Source organism: Heptranchias perlo, chromosome 26 (assembly GCF_035084215.1).
Source record: "Heptranchias perlo isolate sHepPer1 chromosome 26, sHepPer1.hap1, whole genome shotgun sequence".
NCBI classification, from domain to species: Eukaryota; Metazoa; Chordata; class Chondrichthyes; order Hexanchiformes; family Hexanchidae; genus Heptranchias; species Heptranchias perlo.
The window spans coordinates 10,413,591-10,440,288 of record NC_090350.1 but is presented as its reverse complement, the minus strand read 5'-3'; the positions used below and the strand labels follow the sequence as shown (position 1 = coordinate 10,440,288).

At 49.5% G+C, this 26,698-nt stretch overlaps 2 protein-coding genes across 4 annotated transcripts in view; both read left to right on the top strand.

The window, feature by feature from the left end:
- oscp1b (organic solute carrier partner 1b) overlaps positions 1-12,183 on the top strand; it is a 47,993-nt gene extending 35,810 nt beyond the window's left edge. Inside the window, exons 7-11 of one of the 3 annotated variants that reach the window (XM_068006403.1) lie at positions 731-800; positions 3,893-4,032; positions 5,688-5,751; positions 7,155-7,281; positions 12,108-12,183. In XM_068006403.1, the coding sequence (XP_067862504.1) occupies positions 731-800; positions 3,893-4,032; positions 5,688-5,751; positions 7,155-7,271 (391 nt within the window). In that variant the 3' untranslated portion in view covers positions 7,272-7,281; positions 12,108-12,183. Of the gene's footprint in view, positions 1-730; positions 801-3,892; positions 4,033-5,687; positions 5,752-7,154; positions 8,204-11,169; positions 11,261-12,107 lie in introns of those variants that run through there. The other 2 variants (XM_068006404.1, XM_068006401.1) reach the window with 2 other exon arrangements.
- A 2,580-nt stretch (positions 12,184-14,763) lies between these two features.
- Positions 14,764-21,072, top strand: LOC137342791 (U7 snRNA-associated Sm-like protein LSm10). Its single transcript, XM_068006975.1, has 2 exons — positions 14,764-14,873; positions 19,501-21,072. The coding sequence occupies exon 2, from the start codon at positions 19,593-19,595 to the stop codon at positions 19,956-19,958; it is 366 nt and encodes a 121-aa protein (XP_067863076.1). The 5' UTR covers positions 14,764-14,873; positions 19,501-19,592; the 3' UTR covers positions 19,959-21,072.
- The last annotated feature ends 5,626 nt before the right edge of the window (positions 21,073-26,698 follow it).

The following is a 26,698-nucleotide window of genomic DNA, read 5'->3' as shown; positions in this document are numbered from 1 at the left end:
CGAATATCCTGCCAACACTCTCGCTGTTTAGTCTTATACATGAAGAGAGGGGACTTTGAGGGTATTTGGTCCCATTGAACCATAACCGATGAGAGGAATAATCAAACTGTTATGAGGACTGGTCAAGTCAATTGAGCACAGTTAAAATTAGTTGAAGTAGGAGTAAGATGATAGTAGAGAGGCAGATCACAGGGAGCAGTTAGATGGAACCAGAAATGTGCTTAAGTTATATATGGAGCAGGTTCTAATGTCACCGCTGTTCTATTTAGCAACACGAGTCAGTTTATGACTTATTCATAAGAAATTGGGTCGTTCTTCTAACCAAAAAACAATCATCTCTGAAAATGTTATTTGTGCGTTAATGGAAAAAATGGGATGAAATTGATGGCAGACTCCCACATCTGTTACTATTAGTGTAGCTAATAACAGGATCTATTTTGTGCTATAAACACACTGATTATTTCATATTATTTGTTATTGATTCCTACACATTCAAGAAAACAACAAAGACAGAATGAACAATGCCCTACCTTCACATTACACAGTCTGTATGTGCGGGGGGATGGTACTTGTGCAATCATTGCTCCATGGAGCTGCAAGTGGTTCCTGCTCACTATATATGTTGTGCTTCTGAAGACTTGAATCCAAGACACCAGACTGTTTTTATTATTGCTGATGTTGCGCTGTGTGCATTTTTACTGACGCTCATGCGTTGTCTGAATGGTCACAGGTACAGCATTTCTCGGCCCGTGGAGACGCACATGTCGGGGACGTTGAAGAGCTCAGCTGCACGCACTAAGGTCAGTGCTGTTTCTCACGCTCAAGGGTCAGCGCTGCTTCCGGCGCACCGCGGTCAGCGCTGCTTCCAGCTTCCTCTTGATTTTATTGGCTATTCCCATTTTCCTTTAACTCCCACTCACCCAATACTAAACTTTTATTTCTGTCTCATATATATTTTATATAAAAGGAGAAAATGTTGCAAACACCCAGCAGGTGAGTCAGCAGTTTAAAGGTAAAGATGGGTTACAGTTTCAGGCGAGGAGCTTCAGACAGTGTCCTTTGGAATGTTGATTTCTACTCTTTCCGATGCTGACTCACCCTTTTGTGCGTTTCCAGCATTCATGTTTTTTTCTTTTTATCTCAACGTTATTTTAACCTTCAACTATATTTTTAAAAGGTCACCTGCTCCTAGTCCTCTGCCAGAAGTGTATGGGAGTACCCTGGACGGACTAATCGGTCCATATGTTTCTGTGGCAGGGCATCTAGCGGCGTCTGCCATTAGTTAGACTTGCTCTTGCACATTTAGGTTGTAAAATTTTTTGTGTGGCAAGTTGCTGAAAGTGCGAGCTGATAACGCCATATCGAGGGACACAGGGCATCTGGGAGCTGAGTGAACAGGGCAAGCAACTGGGTATCTCCTCAATCAATCAGATTGAAGGATTGTGAAATTAACAGTGCAAGGATTGAGAAGTAAGTGTAAATTAGAGTGAGTGAATTCAATGTCAAATCAGGTACAGAAATAGAAATAAAGAGAGAGATTAAAAAAAAGTGACAGAAAGGAAAAGTAAAAAAAAGTTTTAAATTTTAAATTTTACATTTTTAAAATCTCCAACAACAATTAAAACCTGAAGAAATACGACTCCACACAGGTAATAGTTAATTTTCAGTGCAGGAGAGGTTGACTGGGAGTAACTAACACTGAAAGGGTGTTTATACTGACTTAACTTTCTGTGGCAAGTTTAGTTCGTATCTACTGCGAAAATACAGCAACTTCACGCCATTCAATGCATTTCACTGGTGAGGCAGACAGCGAGATGCCGTTTTTGCGATGCTAACGGCGGAGTGCCGCATCTTGGACGGCAACTTTTGGATTTCCAAGTTTAACCGCGCATCTGCTCTCACCTGAAGCTGTTGTAGAATTTGTGCATAAATAACAATAGCCTCACCATTATTCTGATAGCAAAATCTGGCCCATTTTTTCTTGTGTTTTCCGTTCAACCTATCGTTAAGTGGGTGGGCTCGGGACAGCAGCGTCGGGCGGGTGGGCTCGGGACAGCAGCGTCGGGCGGGTGGGCTCGGGACAGCACTATTAGTTGCTGAAATCAGAAACGTTCACTGCATGGGGAATTTGCATGCGCACGCCCATATCCTACCACTCGGAGGTGCGGTACGCTGGAGTACCGGTATGCTGTACTACTATCGTGCCAGTAAGTTCTGTGGTTCAGTCGTAACTGCATTGCTGATAAGGGTGTAAATAACTGTCTGCTCAGAGAGCAATCAGGAGAGTAATAGAATAACAGAAAAAGAGAGAGAGTAACAACAACACAGAAATAAGCAGAGAGAAACACAGAGAAAGAGGAATTCAGGACAGTGATGTAACAGAGACACGGAGAGAGTAACAGCCAAGAGAAGGGGAGGACTGAGATTTTGTGTCTTTGCTGGAGGATGCACCACTTAATCCTCCCCGTACTATCTTCCTAATATCAGTGAAAATCACAATTCCAGCTCCTGTGGGAAAGAGACACAGAGAAAGAGGGCAAGTAACAGATGGGGAGTGACTAACAGAAAGAAAGGGGAGAAGGACCAAGAAAGGTATGAGTGACAAGGATACTGGAAAAGGGGAGAGTAGTAGAAATAGGGGACATAGGAGAGATTAACAAACACAGAAAACGGAAAGTAATGACATGGTGAGAGAAAGGGGAAAGTAACCGATACAGGGAGAGGAACAGAAAAGGGAGAGAGTACAGACGCGGAAAGCAGAAACAGAGAAAAGGAAAAATAACAAAGACATAAAGTGGAGTTAGAGACATAGAGAAAGTAAGAGAGAAAGGGGATGAGTAATGCAGACTATGAGGGAGAAACAGAGATTGGGAGAGAGTAACAACAATGGCGCGACAGATAGAGAGATACGGAAAAGTAACATGGACATGGACGGAGGGGGAGAGCGATAGAAAGAGGGAGAGTAACAGACACAGGGAGAGACTATATGGTAAATTCACGAATCACATGCTCCCACTAGGGAGCCATGGTCAAAGGGAGCGAGGATGAGAGAATTGGCAGTACAATGTTGCAACTCTGTCTCCAACCCATGCTCTCTTTAGGTGTGTGACTTCGCCTGGAAGTATGGGACTAGTGGATTTACCCTTAATACACATGCTTCTGTTAACCCCATAAGAACAGGATTGAGGTAGTGTTCCATTCAGACGTAGGTAAGATCGTTGAAGGGGATAGTGCATCTTGTGTGAATGTAATTGGAACCCCAACCCTTGTGTGTTATGTGGTGCCCTTAAATCCAAAAGACGGCACCTCCAACAATGCAGCACTCCCTCTGAACTGAATTGAAGTGTCAGCCTAGGCTTTTTCATTCCACAGAAAGGGAGGACTTTTGTATCTGTCTATTGGGAAAGTGTATTTTACTCAATGACCTTGTAATCCTAAGTGCTATAAATGGAGAGATCCCTGCGCTTGCTGGTTTCTCTCTATTGCCTCTTGAGCTTTTGAACTGCTGGAGGCATGCTGGGAACATCCATTTTGTGGGGCATAGCCTCTGTTGTGATGTCATAAATGGGGAATGCTGCCCACTTCCTGCTCCTGTGGCCACACCTGTGACCAGAATGAAACAGTTTTACAATGTAAAAGAAGGTAGCAAAAGAGTAAATGAGAGAGGCAGAAAAGCTCCTTATAACATTCAGGAGTAAGCTAGAACACAGCTTCCCTTTTTTCTCTCTTTTTCTCTTTGTCTCTTTTCTCTTTCCTTTTCCTTCCTTCCTTCTTTCCTTTCCTCCATTTAACATTGCCTCTTCTGCCCGACAGTCACAACATGTGCTGTCATAACAGTTCAGTTTTACTCTGGTGTCTTTGGCATTTCATTGCCCCCTCTCCTTTGCTGCAGGAGAATGCAGCCCCCAACCCACTGGCAAAGGAGGAGCTGAACCTGCTGGCACAGTTAATGGGAGGTCCAGAGGTCAAGAAGGCTGTCGGCAATGAGCTAGGATTTCGGCTGAATCTGTTTGGCACAGACGAGGAGGAAGAGTAAGTTGACACCGTCATTTTTCTAGTTGTGTTTCTTTCACAGGAACAAGATTCACACACACACACACACACATCCACGCGCTCCCCTGCAGGCGCACACACATCCACGCGCTCACCCTGCAGGCGCGCCCACGTCCACGCGCTCCCATGCAGGCGCGCCCACGTCCACGCGCTCCCATGCAGGCGCGCCCACGTCCACGCGCTCCCCTGCAGGCGCGCCCACGTCCACGCGCTCCCCTGCAGGCGCGTCCACGCGCTCCCCTGCAGGCGCGTCCACGCGCTCCCCTGCATGCGCGCCCCCGTCCATGCGCCCCCCTGCACACACAGACACACACCTGTACGCACTCCCGTCCCCACGCGCTCCTTCCCACTCCCCACGCGCACCCCTGTGCATCAGCCCGCACACACGCACACCCCTGCGCTCACACCCACATCCGCGCACTCCTTCCCACAAACACACATCCAAGTGCACCAACCCACACCCCTGCAGACACCAACATCCATGTACACCAGACCACACACAGGTGCACACCCCTACACATAACCCATATCCATGCATATCTGTGCGCACACAAACACCCCTGCCCACACACCGCACGTTCCTGCCCACACACACCATAGCCACAGGCACTCCTTTCCACACACCACACATGCTATCCACATTGTCCAGGGCTCCATTGATAGATGTGGCTAACCACTTTTCAGATCAGCTTTGAGTTCCACATAAATTATGGACAGCACAACATGTTGAACTGTTAAAATGTTTATGCTGCCCTGTTTGCTAACAGTGGCTACTCTGTCTGCTAGTCTCAAATTGAACCATTGTGAGACTAAATGCTCTTGACAAGCCTAGATCACTCCGATGTTTTGACTGGCAGCATGCTGGGGAAGGAGGGTGAAAATGATTGCTGGAGCTTGGATTCCACTTCTCCTTACCCAATACCCCACAAAATGTATTTTTCAGATGTCATCTATGCCTTTGGGTGTTGGGAGGCCCAGTGCACCCTTACAGGAGGAAAGGAAATTGGAATTGAGAGTCAGCTTGGACTGGTGTCTTACACCTCCTAGTGGCTGCCTTAAGGGTAGCACTGCAGAGGCCCAGAAGCAGCGTACCTGTTTGCTTCCTCAACTGGGAAATGATGTATTGTGAGGGGTAACCCAAAACTTGGGCAGGAGGGGGGAGGGAGGATGTGGACAATAAAACGTAGAGTGATTTAACCCTCCACACACACACACACACACACACACACACACACACACACACACACACACACACACAATTGTTGTGTTGGTGCTGCACCATGCAAGAAGGTCACCACGGACAGTGTCTCTAAGAAAAGGCAGTCTGAGGTGTTCCCCATGATGCTGCGTCACAACCTCAATCTGAGGCAGGCCTTCAGGTCTTTGTCCCATGGAGGCAGCAGTAACACAAAAAGGACCGAGCTTCAATATTACCGTAAAACATTGCCAGTAAGGTACTGAAACACTACCGTAAAACAACAAAATTAAACAAGTACAGTGAGAACAGGAGCTCACCTCGGGCGAGTGGGGAAGAAATGTTTGTGGAAGTTTAACTCCCTCTAAAGAATGAGGCAGGCTTTTAGCCACGGCAAGTAATCTGCCGTGTTATTTTGACCTATTTTTCTGTGTTATAGCAATGCAACAACCATAAGGCCTCCAGAACTTTCTGAGGACGTCATCAACATACAGGCCACTAAGGTGAGCAGGATGTCAGTTCGCTATTTGCAGCAGCGCCACTGCATTTTTTTAATTAAAGAATGTGTGCATCTGAGATTCCCCTCCCTCCCTCCCCAGCTTTCTCACCTGGAGGCGCTAACTCATCGAAGGGTTTATTGCCCGTGGGCACCAGGAGCCCTTCGCTAATTCAGCTAAGTGGGTAGGTGAGCCTATTCGACCATGGGGGGATTCGCAGTCAAGCCCAATCCTGCCTTGTGCTGCACCCAGACGTGCTCACTGTCCAGCAGGGGACACTAGGTGGAACTCAGGAACACCGGTCCCAGCTGGATTGTGACATATCCCGACAGTGAAGGCAGTTGTGTAGCTTCCCCGCTGCCAACCCGGCTGAGAACGGTCTGCTCAGCAACAGGTCTAGGGATCTAGCCTCCGAACTGGGCCTGGATTTTAACTTGGAGACGGGAAGAGAGTGGGGGTGGGGGGGAGTTTATTGGATATGAAACCCGGAAGTGGAGCTGGCGGGTCGGAATCTGCGATTGCAACTTAATTGAAGGAGAAAACTTTACTTCCGAGTTTCGCACCCAGCACCAGTCAGATTTGACAGGCGAGCTGCCTGTCAGGCGGGAAAGCAGCTGGGGAGAGATCAGTGTCTTTGGGGTTTGTATGGGGGAGGTCGGGGAGAGACTGGGATCTTTGGGGGTTGGAATCGGGGGGGAGGGGGGAAGTTGGTAAGCAGTCGGAGATCGTTGGGCAGATGAGGAATCGGCTACCGGGAGGGCCTGAAACCCTGGGTGGGGGGTGCCTCGGACACCGTGGGGGGTGCCTCGGACACCGTGGGACCGTCTCGTACATCGGTGGAGGGGATCGGCCGATCGCGGCAGGTGAGCTTGTCGGGCCTGGAGGAAGCACTCCTGCTCCTCCGGGCCCACAAGCAGGGCAATAAAGGCACTCACCTCATGGATCCGGCCCTTCCTGCCTCCTTTTCACTGACGAGATTTGCAAGCACCAGGAAACCCAGGCTGGAGAAGTTAAATTTAAAGGTCAGTAAAATTCAATTTAAAAAGACCTAATTAACGTCTCATAATTGCTGCGATAACTAGCCGCCTGCCTGAATTAATCAAGGTCCCGACTGCGGCGAGTAGGTTACTCGCACGTACCCAAACGCGTCTCTGTTATACCTGGACGTGCGCATGTTGGAGCCGGCCTGTGGTCGCACTTGAAAGATCAACTATCTTAACTACCCACCCGCCACCCAACCACCCACTCTTGGGGGTTATAACTCCCCCCGCCGCCCCCCCCCACCATCTCCAAACCACACCGCACCGCGCACAGTGCATTTACGCACTCAGCCATCGAGGATCTTCCTTTATTTCTTATTACAAACAGCAGACAGCTGGTCACATTTTGTGTGTTGTCCCCCTCTGCAGGACCAGCAGCAGCACGAAGAGTTAACTCGAATAATGGGAGAGTTCCGTGTCCAGGAGCAGCCCGGGCACAGCCGCAGTAAAGGGGATGACCTCCTGGCCATGATGGACGACCTGTGACCTCCTACCAGTGAGCAGTTGTGGTGTCATCGTCTTTTCCACGTGACCGACCTTGGCAAAACGCCCATTGCAGGGTCGCTGGGTTTCAACCCTCTGAACGAGTCATTTCTGTTAACGACTCACCCAGTTCCTGTACCAAGAGCTGAACCCTTGCTCTGTACAGTTTTGTGCACCTACTCACAGTATAATCCAGTTAAATTCACAACATATAGTAAATATTAAATGAGCCGGACTGTGATCATATTCACCAACGTTTGTGACCCTCAAAGCCTGGATGGGGGATTGGAAAAGCAATGGGGCAGGGTCACAACGTGAAGTGGGGGTGACAGAGGGAAATGATTTGGTTCAGCTGTAAATTTTTGCAGATCAGTGAGCTGAGGACAGATTTGTGTGGGATGCAAGTGTCTTTTTTAATGTTTTTGTTTGAGTGTACATCTGTGAAAATCAAATCACACCCAGGCAAAACTGGGCCTGTGCCTGGTTAGGAAGCCATTAGGGTGAGAGGGGATATGGATGGTTGGCAAATATGCCATGTCATTAAAAGCAAGCAGTGTGGGTTATGGTGGGGCCATAGTGTGACAGTGGGGTCATGATGTGTCTTGCTGTGGAACAGTGGTTGTGTGGGTGAGCCTGGGGTCACTGTGTTATGCTGTGGAATAGAGGTTGTGTGTGTGACAGCGGGGTCACGGTGTGTGACGGCGGGGTCACGGGGTCATGCTGTAAAACCCTGCCAGCAGTTGCGTGATAATCTGGCAATCTACTTGGACAGTTCAGATTTGTACATCCAATCAAACAGACGCAAAGCTTTGGTTCTGCTGTGAATGTTAAAGGGCAGAGCTGGCCTCAACATTTTGGGCCAACGCACCTGGAATTCCTAAAGCTCAACTGTTAATTGCTGCCGTTAAATGTTCTTAAATAAGCTTAAACACTGACAGCGTCATTGATATATTATATTCAATTTGAATGCCAGTATTAATTTGTGTTTAGCATTTGTGTTCCCTGTACATTTTCAGTCTGTTATTCTTTATTACTTTAAAATTCTCTGATGTACGATATCTTCATCCCACACAATTTTCTTACTTCCGGTTTTGGACTTTGGACTGGCAATTATCAACTTTGTAATTAATTCACTTGCTGAAATGATCTGTTTTAATGCCTTGATAGTCTTTCCTATATTTCCCTTGACATTCGCTGTCCTATAGCACGTCCTCCTTCCACCCTTCGTGTTTCCTTATTTGTATTCTTACTAATCTGGCCTTCTGTTGATCTGTCAGATTCCTTTCCACCTCTTTCTTGAGAGCTCTTGCATCCTTTGCCTCCAGACTTGTGGTGACTCCAGCGGACTGGGGACCCTCTCCCACCACCCACCCCCTCCCCCAGTAGCCACAGGCTTTGAGGAGGCCTACAGCTGGCTGTGTGACAGGAAGATTCTTCACTGCCAAGTGAAGCTATTGCAGGATATGGTTATTTTCTATTTACTGTGCCTGCTTACACATCACAGATTGCCCGAGGTGCTGCAGCAGATGTTTAATCCAGTTGGTGCACTGACGAAAAGCAGAGCAGGCCTTTCTCGCCGGCTGATTTGCCAAGGCAATCCTGTACAGATGTGAACTGAATGCCTCCAGGAGCCCTGTTATCCGCTGGGAATTCTGTGAGCTAATACTTTTCACTGGAAGCCCTTCAGATTAACCTGATCCCTTGGCAGGTTTAATCCAGTGTACCATTCACTTCAATCAGAAAGCAGATCACTGGTGGTGGTAAAGGCCCAGCTTGCACTCTGGTACACCACTGGCTGTAGATGTTCTTTCTGAGGGTGGAAAGCACACTCTGTTCATGCTGCTGGAGCTATAGCTTGAGAGCGGCACTGTGAACTCAAAGCGCAGTTCAGTTACTTTGACAAAAGTAGTTCTGGGAAAAAAGGAAGTCAGTAGTAAAAGTTATTATTTAATATGTAAAAAGCTCCTCCTTCAGTTTTTGGTCCCATTTGAATACCTAACCACACAATATCAGATATGTTCCAAGAAAGATCTTTAGATAGCTCTTTCAAAGAGCTGGCAGAAGCATGGTGGGCCAAATGGCCTCCTGCGCTGTATGATTCTATGAAAATGTTGTTTGTCGAAGGTCGGTATAGTCCAGTGTTTCGGTCGGTGTCTGTCAATGCTGTATTTGTGATACGTATTGAAGAGAAACAGTCACATACCGTCTCTGGAGTCGGTGATTTACTAATGCAGGTACTCTGACAAATGGGCTGCTGGGTCAGGGTGATATCGATGTCAGAGTATCCTGAAGGTGGCACCATTTCTCCTCTATCACAAGATAATTACAGATGACAAAGGCCGTTCAGCCCATCCAGAGATACCTTAATGTTTCCCCCATTGTAGCATCCAATTGTTTGCTAAATGATTCCAGGGTTTTTGCCTTCACTACTCGATCTAGATGTTTATTCCACATGTTGATCACTCTTTGCGTGAAGAAGAATTTCCTGATATCTATCCTAAAATTACCTTTCACTAGTTTGAACCAATGTCTCCTAGTTATACTCCTGCAATTTCATTTCAAGTGATATTCTGGGTTAACTTTTTCTATATCCTTAACAAGCTTATATACCTGTACAGCTGCACTTCTCAGACACCTTTCCAATCAGAAACATGAATTCTTCCACAGCCACATTCTTCAGTAGACCCCCCCCCACCCCCCCTCCCTGTGCCTTTTTCCATCGTCAGAGACATCTTATGTTGGAAAATTTGTGGCGAATCTGAAAAATCACCATATCCCGATTTAAACTTGATTTAAGTTACAAGTTGACTGGCACCTGGAAGAGAGACGGCAGGTTGACGTTTCCCATCAAGGCTTGTAAGATACGGGTTTGGCAGAGTGAAGGACCATGTGTGCTCTGGGAGATTCTTTCGATTCCAAATGCTCTTTATCTGAATATCCAAAAGCTGAGTATTTCAGCCAAGTTTTCTTTTCCCTGTAAACTCTGGTGTGACGAAGCTGCTACCAGCTAATACCACACACACTAACTTCCTGCACCAGAGCTGAACAAGAGCATCCCTGTCTCATTTCTCCCTCCCAGAATCTTATTAATAATCAGTGAATGCTCGTTGAATAAACGGATGGGCTAGTGACGCAAGGAGTCATTGTTCCCCAAGAAGTGGATGGTGGGGAGAGGAGTAAAATATAAATTCTTTAAATTGGCCAAAAATAAAATTCCCTCACACTTGATCTGAATTCGAATCTGGTCTGGGACATGGGTCGTTATCTCGTCAAATCCAAAACCAAGCACAACGTGAGTTTCTATTAAAAATCAGACTTGCTATATCATTTACAATTTAGAAAATAACAGATTGCCCTCTCAAAAACAGGACAGTTGGTAACTATTCTAAGCTGTGATGAGGTTTATTGCGGTCTCCTGGGAGCCTAGAAATGCAGGTAAAAACCACTCACTATACTCGAGAGTTTTCCACATTCCACATGATTGATGTATGTAAAGGCACTGCTTTCCTGCAGGCATGTATTTTGAGGAATTCCTGAGCAGATAGGCGGGATACTTGTCCCTCCCCCTCCTATAAAGGATGGAGAAGCAATGGAGAGGAGCTCACAAAATAAGACTTCTCAACATATGTATTATATTTTCCATTGAAAATCAAAGTCTGAAATATCTATGTTTTAAAATGTTAACCATTGTTTTATTGAAACTACAGTGGATTAGAAGCATCTGAAGATTATTTAATGTTTTAAGTTACTGTCAATTGATGCAAAATATGTATTATATTTATGTTTTAAGTCTTTTCGTTGTTTGTGGGCAGATTCTCAGAACAGTATCATTGTTTGTGTTTTACATTCAATAAATAGTTGATAGTAAAAGGATATTGTTTGCAATTAATTGTATTTGCAGAAAGCATGAGGAAACGGTACTGGAGCATGCTGTTTATGAATGATTTCTGCCCACATTTAGCGAACATCCAGGATTTAAATGACACAAACCTTTTAGGATGAGAATTTTAAAGTTGGACATCCAGGAGCCAATGTAGGTCAACAATGACAGGGGTGGTGGGTGAGCAGGACTTAGTGCGGGATAGCATATGGGCAGCAAAGGGACGGATAGGCTGAAGTTTACAGACGGTGGCCAACGGGAGGCTGGCCAGGAGAGCATTGGAATAGTTGAGTCTGGAGGTGATAAAAGCACAGATGAGGGTTTCAGCAGCAGATGGGCTGAGGCAGGGGTGGAGAAGGGCGATGTTAGGGAGATGGAAGTACACATTCTTTGTGATGGCGAGCATAGGGGATTGGAAGCTAATTATCACTGATTACATAATGATTTTCGACGTTAAATGTCAACATAAAAACCAAACAGGAAATGTGTGCGTGCACCAGATTTTTATATACTGTGGATAGATATAAAGGAGTTGCATTAACAGTGGGCTTTAAGGTCTATTCTTTTGCCTCTGGGGCCCAGATTTCAATTGAGTGCAGCTTATTAGTTCACTGTATTTAAGGAGAAGTTAGATACATTTAAAGGGAAACTGATGTATTTAAGGGGAAGCTAGATAAGCACATGAGGGAGAAAGGAATAGAAGGATATGCTGATAGGGTGAGATGAAGAGGGGTGGGAGGAGGCTCATGTGGAACATAAATGCCGGTATAGACCAGTTGGGCTGAATGGTCAGTTTCTGTGCTGTAGACTCAATGAGGTAAATTTTAATGGGGAGCCGGGAAGAAGGCGAGGGTTCGGGGGGGGGGGGGGGGATTTCCTGATGGGAAACCTGATAGTACAGGTTTCCTGGACGTCCTTAAGATTTTGACGTAAGATCGCCTTTCATTTTTTTTCCTTAGGTTTCCCGCTTGACAGGCAAGCCAGATTGACAGGCTGGCTGTAGGTCAGGCAGGAGAGCAGCCAGGGAACGGATGCCAGCAGGTAAGTCTTAGATCGGGTGGGGGGTGGGGGGGTAGTGGTCAGGGTCAGTGGACATCAGGGAGGGTTGGTCACCGGGGGGAGGGGATCAGGCGATCCTGTGTGTGAGATCGCGAGAGGTAAGTTTGTTGGTCCTGAAGGAAACACTCCTGATCTTTCTGGCCCACAAGCAGTATATTAAAGGCACTTACCTGCTGATCCGGGCCTTTTCATGGAGAGAATCAAAAAGCCCGTGAATCCCCGAAAAAAAAGGGCGTATGACAGATGTCAGATTGTTAACACAAGTGAGAACCAGGCAGAATATAGAAAGTTCAGAGGGGAAGTGAAAAAGGAAATAAGTGGGGCAAAGAGAGAGTATGAGAATAGACTGGCGGCCAACATAAAAGGGAATCTAAAAGTCTTCTACAGGCATGTAAACAGTAAAAGGATAGTAAGAGGAGGGGTGGGGCCGATTAGAGACCATAAAGGAGATCTACTCATGGAAGCAGAGGGGATGGCCGAGGTACTAAATGAGTACTTTGCATCAGTCTTTACCAAGGAAGAAGATGCTGCCACAGTCTCAGTAAAGGAAGATATAGTTGAGATACTGGATGGGCTAAAAAATGATAGAGGTACTTGAAAGGCTAGCTGTACTTAAAGTAGATAAGTCACCTGGTCCAAATGGGATGCATCCTTATTTGCTGAGGGAAGTAAGGGTGGAAATTGCGGAGGTACTAGCCATAATCTTCCAAACATCCGTAGATACTGGGGTAGTGCCAGAGGACTGGATAATTGCAAATGTTACACCCTTGTTCAAAAAAGGGTGTACGGATAAACGCAGTAATATAGACCAGTCAGTTTAATCTCAGTGGTGGGGAAACTTTTAGAAACGATAATCCAGGACAGAATTAACAGTCACTTGGACGAGTGTGGATTGATTAGGGAAAGCCAGCACAGATTTGTTAAAGGCAAATCGTGTTTAACTAACCTGATAGAGTTTTTTGATGAGGTAACAGAGAGGGTAGATGAGGGCAATGCGGTTGATGTGGTGTATATGGACTTTTCAAAATGCATTTGATAAAGTGCCGCACAGTAGGCTTATCAAAAAGATTGTGGCCCATGGAATAAAGGGGACAATAGCAATATGGATACAGAATTGGCTAAGGTATAGGAAACAGAGAGTAGTGGTGAACGGTTGTTTTTCGGACTACAATGGTGTTCCCCAGAGATCAGTGCTGGGACCACTGCTTTTCTTAATATATATTATTGGCTTGGACTTGGGTGCACAGGGCACAATTTCAAAATTTGCAGATGACACTAAACTTGGAAGGGTAGTAAACAGTGAGGAGGATAGTGATAGACTTCAAGAGGATATAGACAGGCTGATGGCATGGGCGGACATGTGGCAGATGATATTTAACGCAGAAAAATGCGAAGTCATCCATTTTGGTAGGAAGAACGAGGAGAGGCAATATAAACTAGAGGGCACAACTCTAAAAGGGGTACAGGAACAGAGAGATCTGGGGGTATATGTGCACGAATCATTGAAGGTGGCAGGGCAGGTTGAGAAAGTGGTTAAAAAAGCATATGAGATCCTGGGCTTTATAAATAGAGGCATCGAGTACAAAAGTATGGAAGTCATGATGAACCTTTATAAAACACTGGTTCGTCCACAACTGGAGTATTGTGTCCAGTTCTGGGCGCCGCACTTTAGGAAAGATGTGAAGGCCTTAGTGAGGGGACAGAAGAGATTTACTAGAATGATTCCAGGGATGAGGGACTTTAGTTACGTGGATAGACTGGAGAAGCTGGGGTTGTTCTCCTTGGAACAGAGACGGTTGTGAGGAGATTTGATAGAGGTATTCAAAATCATGAAGGGTCTAGATAGAGAGAAACTGTTCCCATTGGCGGAAGGGTCAAGAGGACATAGATTTAAGATGATTGGCAAAAGAACCAAAGGTGACATGAGGATAAACTTTTTAACGCATCGAGTGGTTATGATCTGGAATGCACTGCCCAAGGTGGTGGAGGCAGATTCAATCATGGCCTTCAAAAGGGAACTGGATAAGTACTTGAAAGTAAAAAAATTGCAGGGCTATGGGAATAGGGCAGGGAAGTGGGACGAGCTGGATTGCTCTTGCAAAGAGCCGGCGTGGACTCAATGGGCCGAATGGCCTCCTTCTATGCTGTAACCTTTCCATGATTCTATGAATTAGCGACTAATTAGCACTGCATGGGGTGTGTAAAGAATAGAAATGTTACACAGAACCGGTATGGAGTGTCCTATAGAGGCCAGGCAGAGTAGAGAAAGCTTTGCTCTTCATCAACCCATGGTCTACCTAATCTAGACATTCCAGCCTTCCTTCATATGGGTCATTTCCCCATGCTGAATTAGCAGAGTCCTTCAATGTGCCTGAACTCACACCTGCTTTCAGCCCCTGCCCCCAATCAAATAAGATCAAATAAGTAGGAGAGGATCAGAGGCTGAATCTGCCCCCGGTGAGGCAAAGGAGCAAAACTCCCACAACCAGCACATGGCGGCACTCACTTCCTGGTATCCAGAACCCCAGATACGTCACAGGGGGGGGGGGGGCTCCCCTCGGGGATCACGTGGCAGTTAGGCCCCGCCCTCCCGCCAAGACGGAAGTTGCCGTTACTAGGGAGACGGGGCCTTCTGAGCATGGTGTTGGGCGCTGTTTAAATTGTCGGTGAGTTACTCAGCGGAGTGCAGTTGGGTAATCGGTGTCCAGTTAGGAATGTAGGCCGGGGCCTGCCGCTTGTTTATTGGGGTGGACGTGAACTCGAGATCGGGGGTGAGGCCTAGTCCCTGGGAGTTGGGCACGGCCTCCACCGACCACCCACCCCACGGGGCGGCCCCATTCTGCCCTGTTAAACCACCAGTTTCATTGGGATTGAAGTTCTCGCTGACTGAGCTAGAAGGGTGGGGGTGAGTGACCGGTCAGTGCCCCTCTTACAGGGGGAGCGAGGGACCGGTCAGTGCCCCTCTTACAGGGGGAGCGAGGGACCGGTCAGTGCCCCTCTTACAGGGGGAGCGAGTGACCGGTCAGTGCCCCTCTTACCGGGGGAGCGAGTGACCGGTCAGTGCCCCTCTTACCGGGGGAGCGAGTGACCGGTCAGTGCCCCTCTTACGGGGGGAGCGAGTGACCGGTCAGTGCCCCTCTTACGGGGGGAGCGAGTGACCGGTCAGTGCCCCTCTTACGGGGGGAGCAAGTGACCGGTCAGTGCCCCTCTTACAGGGGGAGTGAGTGACTGGTCAGTGCCCCTTTTACAGGGGGAGTGAGTGACCGGTCAGTGCCCCTTTTACAGGGGGAGTGAGTGACCGGTCAGTGCCCCTTTTACAGGGGGAGTGAGTGACCGGTCAGTGCCCTTCATACTGGGGGAGTGAGTGACCGGTCAGTGGCCCTCTTGCAGGGGGAGTGAGTGACCTGTCAGTGCCCTTCGTACAGGGAGTGAGTGACCTGTCAGTGCCCTTCGTACAGGGAGTGAGTGACCTGTCAGTGCCCTTCGTACAGGGAGTGAGTGACCGGTCAGTGCCCTTCGTACAGGACAGGAGTGACCGGTCAGTGCCCTTCTTACAGGGAGTGAGTGACCGGTCAGTGCCCTTCGTACAGGACAGGAGTGACCGGTCAGTGCCCTTCGTACAGGGAGTGAGTGACCCATCAGTGCCCTTCGTACAGGACAGGAGTGACCGGTCAGTGCCCTTCGTACGGGGGGGGGGGTGAGTGACCGGTCAGTGCCCTTCGTACAGGACAGGAGTGACCTGTCAGTGCCCTTCATATGGGGGGAGTGGGTGACCGGTCAGTGCCCTTCATATGGGGGGAGTGGGTGACCGGTCAGTGCCCTTCATACGGGGGGAGTGGGTGACCGGTCAGTGCCCCTCTTAGAGGGGGAGTGAGTGACCAGTCAGTGCCCCTCTTAGAGGGGGAGTGAGTGACCGGTCAGGGCCCTTCATACTGGGGGAGTGAGTGACCGGTCAGTGGCCCTCTTGCAGGGGGAGTGAGTGACCTGTCAGTGCCCTTCGTACAGGGAGTGAGTGACCTGTCAGTGCCCTTCGTACAGGACAGGAGTGACCGGTCAGTGCCCTTCGTACAGGGAGTGAGTGACCGATCAGTGCCCTTCGTACAGGACAGGAGTGACCGGTCAGTGCCCTTCGTACGGGGAATGAGTGACCTGTCAGTGCCCTTCATACAGGGGGAGTGAGTGACCGGTCAGTGCCCTTTGTACAGGGAGTGAGTGACCGGTCAGTGCCCTTTGTACAGGGGGAGTGAGTGACCGGTCAGTGCCCTTCATACAGGGGGAGTGAGTGACCGGTCAGTGCCCTTCATACAGGGGGAGTGAGTGACCGGTCAGTGCCCTTTGTACAGGGAGTGAGTGACCGGTCAGTGCCCTTCATACAGGGGGAGTGAGTGACCGGTCAGTGCCCTTTGTACAGGGAGTGAGTGACCGGTCAGTGCCCTTTGTACAGGGAGTGAGTGACCGGTCAGTGCCCTTTGTACAGGGAGTGAGTGACTGGTCAGTGCCCTTTGTACAGGGAGTGAGTGACCGGTCAGTGGCCCTCTTGCAGGGGGAGTGAGTGACCTGTCAGTGCCCTTCGTACAGGACAGGAGTGACCTGTCAGTGCCCTTCGTACAGGACAGGAGTGACCGGTCAGTGCCCTTCGTACAGGGAGTGAGTGACCGATCAGTGCCCTTCGTACAGGACAGGAGTGACCGGTCAGTGCCCTTCGTACGGGGAATGAGTGACCTGTCAGTGCCCTTCATACAGGGGGAGTGAGTGACCGGTCAGTGCCCTTTGTACAGGGAGTGAGTGACCGGTCAGTGCCCTTTGTACAGGGAGTGAGTGACCGGTCAGTGCCCTTTGTACAGGGGGAGTGAGTGACCGGTCAGTGCCCTTCATACAGGGGGAGTGAGTGACCGGTCAGTGCCCTTCATACAGGGGGAGTGAGTGACCGGTCAGTGCCCTTTGTACAGGGAGTGAGTGACCGGTCAGTGCCCTTCATACAGGGGGAGTGAGTGACCGGTCAGTGCCCTTTGTACAGGGAGTGAGTGACCGGTCAGTGCCCTTTGTACAGGGAGTGAGTGACCGGTCAGTGCCCTTTGTACAGGGAGTGAGTGACTGGTCAGTGCCCTTTGTACAGGGAGTGAGTGACCGGTCAGTGGCCCTCTTGCAGGGGGAGTGAGTGACCTGTCAGTGCCCTTCGTACAGGACAGGAGTGACCTGTCAGTGCCCTTCGTACAGGACAGGAGTGACCTGTCAGTGCCCTTCGTACAGGACAGGAGTGACCGGTCAGTGCCCTTCGTACGGGGAGTGAGTGACCTGTCAGTGCCCTTCATACAGTGGGAGTGAGTGACCGGTCAGTGCCCTTTGTACAGGGAGTGAGTGACCGGTCAGTGCCCTTTGTACAGGGAGTGAGTGACCGGTCAGTGCCCTTTGTACAGGGAGTGAGTGACCGGTCAGTGCCCTTTGTACAGGGAGTGAGTGACTGGTCAGTGCCCTTTGTACAGGGAGTGAGTGACCGGTCAGTGGCCCTCTTGCAGGGGGAGTGAGTGACCTGTCAGTGCCCTTCGTACAGGACAGGAGTGACCTGTCAGTGCCCTTCGTACAGGACAGGAGTGACCTGTCAGTGCCCTTCGTACAGGACAGGAGTGACCGGTCAGTGCCCTTCGTACGGGGAGTGAGTGACCTGTCAGTGCCCTTCATACAGTGGGAGTGAGTGACCGGTCAGTGCCCTTTGTACAGGGAGTGAGTGACCGGTCAATGCCCTTTGTACAGGGAGTGAGTGACCGGTCAGTGCCCTTCATACTGGGGGAGTGAGTGACCGGTCAGTGGCCCTCTTGCAGGGGGAGTGAGTGACCTGTCAGTGCCCTTCGTACAGGGAGTGAGTGACCTGTCAGTGCCCTTCGTACAGGGAGTGAGTGACCTGTCAGTGCCCTTCGTACAGGGTGTGAGTGACCGGTCAGTGCCCTTCGTACAGGGAGTGAGTGACCGGTCAGTGCCCTTCGTACAGGGAGTGAGTGACCGGTCAGTGCCCTTCGTACAGGGAGTGAGTGACCGGTCAGTGCCCTTCGTACAGGGAGTGAGTGACCGGTCAGTGCCCTTCGTACAGGGAGTGAGTGACCGGTCAGTGCCCTTCGTACATGGAGTGAGTGACCGATCAGTGCCCTTCGTACAGGACAGGAGTGACCGGTCAGTGGCCCTCATACAGGGGGAGTGAGTGACCAGTCAGTGCCCTTCGTACAGGGAGTGAGTGACCTGTCAGTGCCCTTCGTACAGGGAGTGAGTGACCGGTCGGTGCCCTTCGTACAGGTCGGGGGCGAGTGACCGGTCAGTGCCCTTCGTACAGGGAGTGAGTGACCGGTCAGTGCCCTTCGTACATGGAGTGAGTGACCGGTCAGTGCCCTTCATACGGGGGGAGTGGGTGACCGGTCAGTGCCCTTCGTACATGGAGAGAGTGACCGGTCAGTGCCCTTCATACGGGGGGAGTGGGTGACCGGTCAGTGCCCCTCTTACAGGGGGAGTGAGTGACCGGTCAGTGCCCCTCTTACAGGGGGAGTGAGTGACCGGTCAGTGCCCCTCTTACAGGGGGAGTGAGTGACCGGTCAGTGCCCCTCTTACAGGGGGAGTGAGTGATGGGTCAGTGCCCCTCTTACAGGGGGAGTGAGTGACCGGTCAGTGCCCTTCATACTGGGGGAGTGAGTGACCGGTCAGTGGCCCTCATACAGGGGGAGTGAGTGACCAGTCAGTGCCCTTTGTACAGGGAGTGAGTGACCGGTCAGTGCCCTTCGTACAGGACAGGAGTGACCGGTCAGTGCCCTTCGTACAGGACAGGAGTGACCGGTCAGTGCCCTTCGTACAGGGAGCGAGTGACCGGTCAGTGCCCTTCGTACAGGGAGCGAGTGACCGGTCGGTGCCCTTCGTACGGGGAGCGAGTGACCAGTCGGTGCCCTTCGTACAGGTCGGGGGCGAGTGACCGGTCGGCGCCCTTCGTACGGGGGGCGAGTGACCGGTCGGCGCCCTTCGTGCGGGGGGGGGCGAGTGACCGGTCACACCCATCCCGCGGGGCAATACTTGTCGAGTCACAATGCTCCCTCCGTGTGGTCGAGTAGTTTGCTGACACACACACAAAGAATGACCATTTGGAACAGGTGCCACCTGCCTCTGAAACGCTACCCAAGTCAGGAGGCAGTACCTTGATTGAGGAGGGTAGAAAAATGTTGACGGGACCAAACCAGCAGCCCTTTTGCTAGTTTTGCTTAACACCATTATCTTCAAGTTCAGTCTGTTTCTCATGATCTGTTTCTCTTTTCCATTCAGATTCAGGTGCAGTTCTATAGGAGAAGTGTGTGAGCAGGGGGTAGATTGTCCTCTTCCTTTCAGCTGATTGCACGGAGCTGCGAGTGAGCATCATGGCGGTGAGCCACTCCATTAAAGAGCGGACGATTGCTGAGAATAGCCTCATCATCCTGCTCCAGGGAGTTCACGGCCACATCACCACCGTGGACCTGAGAGACGAGAGCTCAGTGATTGGGCGCGTCGTAAACGTGGACGCGTTTATGAATGTCCGGCTTTCTGAGGTGACGTATACTGACAGGCGGGGCAGAGTCTCGCACCTGGACAACTTCTTCGTGACCGGCAGAAGCGTGCGTTACGTTCACATCCCAGAGGAGATCAACATCATCGAGACCATCCATAGCCAACTCCAGAAAATCCACCGAGTGCGTAACTTCGGGGGGAAAGATCGAGGGAGAAAAGAATTCCCTTCAAGAAAATAACAATGTACTGATCCCGGAGAAGAAGCATCAGGACTGCCTGGTGTGTGTGGGTACAGGGGGAGGACATCAGAACTGCGTGGTGTGTGTGGGTATAGGGGAGGGCGTCAGCACAGCCTGGTGTGTGTGGGTACAGGGGGAGGACATCAGGACTGCGTGGTGTGTGTGGGTATAGGGGAGGGCATCAGCACTGCCTGGTGTGTGTGGGTACAGGGGGAGGGCATCAGCACTGCCTGGTGTGTGTGGGTACAGGGGGAGGGCATCAGCACTGCCTGGTGTGTGTGGGTACAGGGGGAGGACATCAGCACTGCCTGGTGTGTGTGGGTACAGGGGGAGGACATCAGCACTGCCTGGTGTGTGTGGGTACAGGGGGAGGACATCAGCACTGCCTGGTGTGTGTGGGTACAGGGGGAGGACATCAGCACTGCCTGGTGTGTGTGGGTACAGGGGGAGGACATCAGCACTGCCTGGTGTGTGTGGGTATAGGGGAGGGCGTCAGCACAGCCTGGTGTGTGTGGGTATAGGGGATAATCAGCACTGCCTGGTGTGTGGGTACAGGGGGAGTATCAGCACCGGCTGGTGTGTGTGGAATCGGGACTGCCTGGTGTACAGGGGCACTGATGGGGACATTGCCAGCTTGGCTCAGTTGGCAGCATCCTCACCTCTGAGTCAGAAAGTTGTAAGTTCATTCTCCACTGCTCCTAACGTGGGCCAGCACTCCAGAGCAGTCCCGAGGGAGTGCTGCATTGTTGGAGGTGCCATTCTTTGAATGAGCCATTAAACCACAATCCCATTTGCTTGTATTGTCCATCCGGACCACCAAAACAAGTCCCCTGGCACTATTCGAAGAGCGGGGAGTACTGGTGTCCTGGACAACACTCTTCTTAACCAGCAGCACCTCAAAACATCAATTTCACTGTGGGATCTTGCTCTGTGCAGAATAGCTGCTCCATTCAGCTCCTTAACAGTGATCACATCTTCAAAGTAATTCACCTTATGTGAAGTATTTTGAGATATCTCTGAGATGTGACAGGATGATGTATAAATGCAAGTTCTTTCTCTCACACTGCCACTGTGTTTATATGTACTGACTCCTGATAAATGATTGGAATAAGTATGTGTCAGATCTTCTGAAAGTTAGTCACTGCTATCATACACACTGTTTCCATCTCTCTATTGAAATTGCCTGGATCCTCAGGATCCTGGGTGCGTGTGAATCAATCACTGACAATAGCAGGTGGTGACAGTGAGTACAGTCACCGGGTGTTGACAGTCTCCTCTCCAATCAGTGCTTGTTAAATAGAATGAATGGCAGCAGAGTGCTCACTCAACTTGGCACTCATCCCAGTGTCGTCACTGGTACCAGTACACTGCAGGAGGATCACACCTGTGCCTGCACACTTTAATGTAGTGTGAAACAGTCACTGTGTGTACTTTCAGCTCAACACCAACATGCATCAATTGTTTTCTCTTCCCCTCCTAAAGACGGTCACTCCTGCTGGGACATGGTTCAGTGGTCACTCCTGCTGGGACATGGTTCAGTGGTCACTCCTGCTGGGACATGGTTCAGTGGTCACTCCTGCTGGGAGACAGTCGGGCCACTCCTGCTGGGGTATGGTTCTGTGTAAATGGAAGCAGCAAACAACAAAAAGTTTGTCTTGAAGGATAATATAGTTTGGTTGAGACCTGTGCCGGGGGCAGAATAACCTGAAATCCTGGACCAACATGGATAAATCAAGTTAATAAGCAAAAAGATATTTTAAATTATTTAAGGTAATGGGGGAGATGGGATAATATACAAAATAATAAGAAAACAATGATAATGGAGTAAAAAGAGTTAGAAAAGCAGTGGGCATGAGATAATTGAAAGGATCTCTGGGTTTGTTGCCAGGGAAGTATTTAAAATGATGGGGCCTATCAGGATTGAGAGGCATGAAAGAGATTTTCAGAACCGTATATTTTTTGTCTCAGTAATTCTTTGTGCAGCAGATGTTGTGGGTGTTCACACTAATTTGGGTGCATTTTGAGTTCATGGAGAAAACTGGTGGAGAACGAACTAGTTGGTAAATAAAAAGTGATGAGTTTTGAGCTGATAAAGAATCATATGCTGGGGGTCCTGAGAAGTAGGAGAGAGACTGTGGGAGAAGTTTACAAAGCGGATTGAATGATGCACAGGGCTTTACCAGGGAACTGAGGGAAGGAAATATTAACCGCACTTTATAAATAGGGTCAGAGTATGGGCCAGGAATGGTTCTGCTGGTTTGACATCTACAGCATTGGAGTTTGTAATAAGAGAAGCAAGTCTGTGAAGGATATCTGGTCAAAATAACGGCAATACATCCAAGATAAGGTTAGCCTATGAAAGGAAATGCTAAAACGCAATTTATAAATAGTTGTTTGCAGATATATTCATGCCGCTGTGCTAGTTATTGGTTATCTAGCAGCTTGGAATCATACATCACAGAAGGAGGCCATTCGACCCATCGTGTCTGTGCCAGCTCTTTGAAAGAGCTATCCAATTAGCCTACTCCTGCTCTTTCCCCATAGCCCTGCAAAATTTTCCCCTTCGAGTATTTATTCAATTCCTCTTGAAAATTACTATTGAATCTGCTTCCACCACCCTTTCAGATCATAACAACTGGCTGAGTAAAAAAAAAAGTGAGCAGTGAGTGAGGGAAATGTATCGTATGACATTCCTGACCTCAGTGGTTTATACACAGCTACAATGAACTGAATTTAGTTCTATAGAGCTTAACGGCACAGTGCAGGTTAGCATTGAGATATCATGGCCACGTTCCAGCTCCCCCCGCCCCCCCCCCCCCACCCCGATCAACGCCATAGGAGATCCATTTGTTTTAGAAATTCCTGAACAACCCGCTTAATAAACACCAAAAATCTATGGGTGACCGCCCTGGTCCAGTGTCCTTCGAGCTTTAATTCAGCAGTAGTGTGGTCAGGTTTTTTACACTTTTCAGCCATTCACCACCTGGTGGTGCCAAATCCCGTTGGATCACTAGCATTTTGCAGTCAATTAAAGAGGGGCTGTAAGTACGTACCCAAAAGCTGGCAGTTCGGTTCTTTTTAAGAATGAGTTACAGCACAGTAGGAAAGGTGCACTTCAGTCACACTTGAATACTGTCCCAGTATGTTTATTGTGCAGTGCTCTGAATTCAACACCTCAAATTGCTCCCACCAGCACTTCACCCTGGTGTTATAAAGCTCTCTCCTGGTTCCATGAAACCTCTTGCTGATAGACTCTCCACGTTTAGCAGCCAAACTGCTTTCTGGCTGACCCGAGATGTCAGGTTTCCATAAAGGTACAGCAGAATACTGAAAAGGTAGTTATTCTACCAAGAAGGGAGGCTTTTAAACTGCTTTGGTACCACATTGAAATTTTGAGGGAGAAGATGGAGCAGAAGAGTACTTCACCTTGAAAATACTCCCACTCCTTATCATAGTGATGGCCCCTTTAAACAGATTCATGAGCCCTGTGTGTTCCTATTCTGCTGTAACCATTTACACCTCCTCTGGACCCATCTTTTGTCTCTATACTGAACTTGTCCCATTACCACCCCCTTTTGCCTTGCACCATCATCCCTTTTGTCATTTAATCACTCCTGCCCTCCACCCTATCACAGACCATCTCCCTTTGTTCTTATCCCCGCCCCCCCCTTGCCCTTTTTTACCTGGCTCTCTACTTGGTTTAAAACTTACAACACCAGGTTATAGTCCAACAGTTTTATTTGAAAATCACAAGCTTTCGGAGCCTTCCTCCTTCACCTGATGAAGGAGAAAGCCTCCGAAAGCTTGTGATTTTCAAATAAAAGTGTTGGACTATAACCTGGTGTTGTAAGATTCCTTACATTTGTCAACCCCAGTCCATCACCGGCATCTCCACATCATGGTTTAAAACTGTTTAATCTCTAACTTCTTCCAGTTCTAATGAAAAGTCGTCGACCTGAAACATTGTGCCCGATGTTACCAGGGCTGCGGGTTCTCGGCGGGGGGGGGGGCTATCAGGCGCGTGGGTAATGCGCCCGGCGAAATCAGTCAGCTCCCCGCGCGATCGTAGCCCAATTGGATCCACTTACCTGCTCCTCCGGGTTCCCCACTGCTGATCTGCGAGTCGGGCGGGCTGCGCATGCACAGTAAGATCTGTCAGCTGGAGGAGCTCTATTTAAAGGGGCAGTCCTCCACTGACAGATGCTGCAACAAATAGAAAAAATTACAGCATGGAGCAGCCCAGGGGGAAGGCTGCTCCCAGTTTAATGATGCCTCACTCCAGGTATCATTAGATGGGGTGAGGAGGAGGGGGAGGACAGAGATCTTCCCCCCCCGGCGGGCGGGAGGAAGCGGCCTGCCTCTGCCACCAGGAAGGCCTGGCTCGAGGTGGCAGTGAAGGTCACCTGCACCACCAACATATCGCCCACCTGCATACAATGCAGGAGGCGCTCCAATGACCTCAGTAGGTCAGTACTCATTCCCCTACACTCTGTCTGCCACATCACCGCCCCCACCCCACATCTCCTTCTGCACTGCCAACACTACTCTGTCACATCACCCCTCATACCCACTCAAACCTCATCCTCATCGTACCTGCACCCACTCACCTCGCCAGTACTCATCCCGCCACTACCACTCAACCCAATCCTCATACAATCTCATGGCTCTATCTCATACTCACCCTCTCGCGCATCTCTTTCACGGTCAGCCTCACTCAACCTGCCACTACCCGTGCTGCAGCCACAGGGCATGCATCACATATGTGCAGCAGGCAGCGTAAGGCAAACGTGTCGTGAGCATGAAGGGGATGCACAAGGGTGTTTGAGGGTTTGTCACGGTTGTTACTTATATTGAATTTCTGAGCAACTCATATCACATATATTGGCACCACTACTGCCATGTCTTTGCGAATCTTGTCTGGTTTGTGCAATAATGCCCTTTCCTGAGGATCACTATGAAGACCCACAACTGAGGACACCCATTGTGTCACTGCAGAGTGGGTGTAGGTGTATTTGCAGGGCTCTTTTGTGCAGACGGCTGAGAGACGTCGGCGATGTCCCCGGTTGTACCCTGGAAGGATATGGAGGAGAAGTTGTTGAGGGCAGTGGTGACTTTGACAGCGACAGGTAAGAAGATGGTGCTTGGGCCAGCCGGGAGCAGCTAGGCATGAAGGAGGCTGCAGATGTCCACGACTACATGTCGAGTGACTCTGAGCCTCCGTGTGCACTGCTGCTCAGAGAGGTCCAGGAAGCTGAGCCTCCGTCTGTGGACCCTGTGTCGAGGGTAGTGCCCTCTGCGACGCACCTCCCTCTGCGGTAGCCCTCCCTCCTGCTGTACAGGTGGATGTGTCACAGCACTGTTGTGGAGCTCCACGTGTCAGAGGTGGATGGCGAGGCTGGTGATGCTGTTCGCCCTCCGAGGAGGTCATGACTGCAGCTACGGCGGCCCCCATCCGGAAGATGTACATCTGAGGGGGTCCACAAGGTAGGTACGTATCTCTGGACCCCGGGGTAAGTGTGCAAGTTGTGACTTTGATTGTCAGGAGGAGGGTGGTGGAGGCCAAACTTTGTCCCAAGTGACAGAGTGGCCTCCTGCAATGAGTGAGGGTCTCCCCCCACCTGTCAAATGGACCTTTGCAGCTGCCACAGGCTGACAGCTGCAACAGGTCCATTTGAACTGGGAGTGTTTCCCCCAGTGTGGGAAACAGTCCCAGTTTGTTTTAAAATCCCACCCCTCCTCACATAATCCCTTAATCAGGTCAGTTAATGACCTGAACAAGCAAAATAAATACGTTCAAGTGGCATCCCGCTGGCTTTAATTGCCTGCGGGATTCCCACCAGCGGGGGCTGCGCGCGCACGCCGGCGCATCAGTGGGGAACCTGGAAGTGCGCGGGTTCGAGGTGGGCTCCGGTCCCGCTCTGGGATTTCCCGATTTTCGGGACTCCCAGCCAGGAACGCCCCCGATAGCGGGTGCTAAAATGCTGCCCATTAACTCTGCTTCTCTCTCCGCAGATGCTGCCTGACCTGCTGAGTGTTTCCAGCATTTTCTGTTTTTATATCCCTTACTTTACTTTGCAGTCTGCATTTAGTATAACCGAGAAATCTGCAGCAAATCATGTTTGTACAGTGTTGGTGTTATGTGCTGATTCAATGGCTAGTTGTTAAATAGGGCGCGACAGATGCAGAGCGCTCACTGAGTAGCCAGAATTCAGATCGGGAATCTGCACATGTTTATGATGCCAAACATTTAACCAAGGGTGCAGAGCGAGTTATTTACAAATCACTCCGTACATTATTAACATGCTTCCATTATGACTGACTACGATTTTACAAGCTGAAAATCACATCACTTGCTATGCAGCCTTGTCACCTAAAAAGCGCACTCGTACACGCGCTTGTGTGTACAGACACAAACGCACTCCCTTACAGACACACAAGCAAAAAATGCACAGTCACTAGGGTCGCCATCCCTCCAAGATTCTCCCGGAGTTTCCAGGAATGAATGATTAATCTCCTGGACATTCTGCCAGCAACGCGGGAGAAAAATCATAGAGCTATTAAAAAAGAATTTGTGTATAATTTTCATTTTCTTTGAACACTTGCTTATTAATTATAAAAAAAATTGGACAAAGACTGTTTGACAAGAATCATCTAATCAGGTAACAAAGAATCTGTTCACTTTCCGGTTGGCGGGGGAAGGCGGTGTGCTGTGAGGATGGACATAGCGAGCGACCAATGGC